Source organism: Myxocyprinus asiaticus, chromosome 16 (genome assembly GCF_019703515.2).
Source record: "Myxocyprinus asiaticus isolate MX2 ecotype Aquarium Trade chromosome 16, UBuf_Myxa_2, whole genome shotgun sequence".
In the NCBI taxonomy this organism is placed as follows: domain Eukaryota; kingdom Metazoa; phylum Chordata; class Actinopteri; order Cypriniformes; family Catostomidae; genus Myxocyprinus; species Myxocyprinus asiaticus.
Window position 1 is genome coordinate 1,260,707 of NC_059359.1, and position 4,294 is coordinate 1,265,000.

Below are 4,294 nucleotides of genomic sequence, written 5' to 3' on the forward strand. Positions count from 1 at the left end.
TCTATGTAGGTGTTGATTTGATTGAACAGGGCTGGCAGTAATCAGGTCTGGGTGTGTCTAATCCAGCTGAACCCCATTATGAATGCAGTTTCATAGATTTGGGGATTTAAGGGGGCAAATACTTTTTCCACACAGGCCCAGTTTGTAATGGATAACTTTTTTGCTTCAATAAATAACATTATCATTTAAAAACAGTATTTGGTGTTTACTCAGATTGCCTTTGTTTCATGTTAGATTTTATTTGAAGTTTTGAAACAATTTAGAATGAGTTATACACAAAAACAGAAGAAATCAGCAAATACTTTTTCACAGCACTGTATTCTCTATAGAAATTGACTTTTTTAAACATCACTCATTTCCGTGAGTTTTCCAAGGCCTGGAAAGCACAATTTTAACAAATTCACTGATATTTCCAGGTTTTCCATGATTTTAGGAATCTTGCATTAGAGTTTTGAGCAAGTGTTCATTAAAACTGCAAAGGTTTCACAATATAAACCTCGATTTACCTTAATTTCATAAACAGGATATGCAAGTATTTTCAAACCTTTATTATGAAACGCTTCAAACCAGAACATCAAACAAATAATGACATTAAAAGGGAAAACAAACCAAATACATAAACACTGAAACACACGATAAAGAGATTTCAAACGACGGGCATAACATCTCCAATAAGATATTAAATACTTTCAGGACATTCAAGAAAATAGACTACTTTAAAAAAAAAAGATAAAACGATGATAGTTTACCCATCACAAGCAGCTAACTCATTTTACAGCATTATTTATTTCAGGTGCTTCCTGAGACTGTTTTAAATAATGCATTCTTTTGAATATTCATCAAATATTAATAATAAAGACCACACATACAGATGCTAAAACACTCCTATCCGGCTGAGGGTTAAGCGGTACCAATAAAAATATGGATCTGCTAATCAATCATTGACAATGTGTGAAAATACATATTTAATGACTGAAGTCAGATCCAAAAGGGGCTTCTGGTTCAGTGTTTACTAATCAATATTTAAAAGCTTGATTAACAGTTTGATGAAAACACTTTCTGATTGAGTTAATGAATGTGGATCAAAGCGTCTTTCATCTCTGTGCTTTGGACTCGATTCTGCTGTTTCTCAACGTCAAAATGAACGCAAAAATTTACATACTGTCATGATTTACGTTCCCTAATTCCAAACCTGCACGACTTTCTTTCTTCAGTGAAAAACAAAAGGAAACGTCTGCTTTTTACCATATAATGAAAGTGGATGGAGATTAATTCGGTAAAAAAAAAAAAAAAAAAAGAAGCATAGTAGACGGTAAGATTTTCAGTTATTGACGACTTAAATTTAGGTCTGTTCCTCATAAAAAGCTATTGTGTGACTTCAGAAGACTTTAAGTATAGCCTACAAGTCATATGGGCTACTTTTATGTTGCTTTTTGTCCTATTTGGAGACTGAAAATGTCCATCTTATGGAAAAGAGCATCTCTTTTTGAGTTCCAAGTAAGAAAGGAAGTCTTGGAGGTTTTGAATGATATGATGGTGAGTAAATAATGACAGAATTCTCATTCGTGGCTGAACTTTTCCAGTAAGACGTCTCAGCTCTGCTCACCTCAAGGCTACAATCGATCGGTTTGCTCTCAAAAAGCAAGAAATCATGTGACTGAAAAAGCTCTCTCAAGGAACAACAGTGTAGGGCTGATATAGCAACATCTTCTGCCGGTCATTGATGCGAATATCCACGACGGCATCACAAAGCTCAGATTTCCATTTTTCATCAAAACCTGTGAAAAAGACAGGGAGTGAAAAAAGATGAAAAGACAGAAAGAAACTTGAGTAGAGATGACGTGTGCTGTTACTTAACTAAGACATCACACTTACCATTTTCACCTGGTGCAGGACGATAAAACAGCAATGCAATACTGAAAGCATGCAATACTGAAAGCAATGCAATACTGAAAGCAATGCAATACTGAAAGCAATGCAATACTGAAAGCAATGCAATACAGAAAGCAATGCAATACTGAAAGCAATGCAATACTGAAAGCAATGCAATACTGAAAGCAATGCAACACTGAAAGCAATGCAACACTGAATGCATGCAATACTGAAAGCAATGCAATACTGAAAGCAATGCAATACTGAATGCATGCAATACTGAAAGAATGCAATACTGAAAGCAATGCAACACTGAATGCATGCAATACTGAAAGCATGCAATACTGAAAGCAATGCAACACTGAATGCATGCAATTCTGAAAGCAGTGCAATACTGAATGCATGCAATACTGAAAGAATGCAATACTGAAAGCAATGCAACACTGAATGCATGCAATACTGAAAGCAATGCAATACTGAAAGCAATGCAATACTGAAAGCAATGCAACACTGAATGCATGCAATACTGAAAGCAGTGCAATACTGAATGCATGCAATACTGAAAGAATGCAATACTGAAAGCAATGCAACACTGAATGCATGCAATACTGAAAGCATGCAATACTGAAAGCAATGCAATACTGAATGCATGCAATACTGAAAGCATGCAATACTGAAAGCAATGCAACACTGAATGCATGCAATACTGAAAGCAGTGCAATACTGAATGCATGCAATACTGAAAGAATGCAATACTGAAAGCAATGCAACACTGAATGCATGCAATACTGAAAGCATGCAATACTGAAAGCATGCAATACTGAAAGCAATGCAACACTGAATGCATGCAATACTGAAAGCAGTGCAATACTGAATGCATGCAATACTGAAAGAATGCAATACTGAAAGCAATGCAACACTGAATGCATGCAATACTGAAAGCATGCAATACTGAAAGAATGCAATACTGAATGCATGCAATACTGAAAGAATGCAATACTGAAAGCAATGCAATACTGAAAGCAATGCAATACTGAAAGCAATGCAATACTGAAAGCATGCAATACTTACCAAAAGCATGCTGCTCTGTGTGAACGAATGAACACAAAAGCCATTTTGTAAGGGAAAAAGAAGGTAATTGAAAGCCACTCACATCCTCAAATGATTCGTTCCATCCTTGACTGGTGACGACAAACTGGACCTTCTCGCTCACGTAGTCTTCAACAGCCCTGAGAGAGACAAATGAACAGATCAGAGCATTTGATTGGTCACGCTGCACCCACATCCTCTCAAACGGCACTCTGTTATTTCATTTAAAGGGATTGAAATCCGTCAGACACTCAGTGCCAGAACGTCACGCTCTTGCACATGCTTCCATCCAACATGTGAATTTAAAATATGCAACAAATCTGAATATCAAAAAAACTATTGGTGAATAAAGCTTGTTTCCATCCCATGTGTTTAAGAGAAAAGAATCATCACTTCTGGAGAAACTGCAGCCAATGCGACTCTTTCATTACATTTAATAAAATACTTGCGGTTTAGACAAAACACACTTGTTTGTTAACGATTGTTGGCTTATGTCCAGTGTGTCAGACAGTTCTGGGAGAACTGTTATGTGCATGTTTTATTATCAAATACAAAATATATACACCTCAAGCGAGTGTATATGTTTTTTATTTGCATCTTGGTGTTACCGTCCAACAGTTTTTATCTAATTCCTCAAAATTCGCTTTAACCCTTTAAGCTTGGATGGGCCAGCCATTTATATATATATATATATATATATATATATATATATATATATATATATATATATATATATATATATATATAATTATCAAAACATTAATAACTACAGTCTTGACGAACACAAAATAGGTCTTGTTTGAAAGCTTAGAAGCTCTACTTTCCAATTTATAAAAAAAAAATTGCACTGTACATATTATTGTAATCGGTAAAAACATCAGACTGATCAAATATCCATGTGTCATACGTTGTTGGAAAGCTCTCAAAGAGTAGAATACAACCAGCCTATTAGTTTTACTAACAGACAAAAATATAGCGAGTAATAGCTAAGTATATGTCTTTGACAGTTGTGTTGATGTTGCTTATATGCCGCACTTTCGCTTATAACTTTACAAAAAAATAAAATAAACATAACATAAAATATCACATTTCATTACTTAGAGGAGGTGATTATCTTTCAAACGAGCCCACACACAAGGTAATCAGATGCATAGATCATTAGATAATCCACATGAAGCACAATGTTACATATGGCCACCAGGAGATGGCGCCAAATACATGACACAGACTCAATGATGACTCAAATGACACAGAATGAAACTCATTCTATGAACTCTCATTACTAAAATCATGTCTGCATGCTATGCAAACCTTTAGTCATTGTTGTGTTTGC

General features: G+C 35.2%; 1 protein-coding gene across 1 annotated transcript in view; it reads right to left on the reverse strand.

Moving 5' to 3' along the window:
- Positions 1 to 228: 228 nt before the first annotated feature.
- The window catches only part of LOC127454540 (DNA repair protein XRCC1-like), a gene marked incomplete at its 5' end in the record, with an annotated part of 21,152 nt that continues 17,086 nt past the window's right edge, over positions 229 to 4,294 (reverse strand). The window contains 3 exon segments of the mRNA XM_051721839.1: positions 229 to 1,727; positions 1,730 to 1,778; positions 3,026 to 3,101. Coding sequence (XP_051577799.1) covers positions 1,672 to 1,727; positions 1,730 to 1,778; positions 3,026 to 3,101 — 181 coding nt within the window.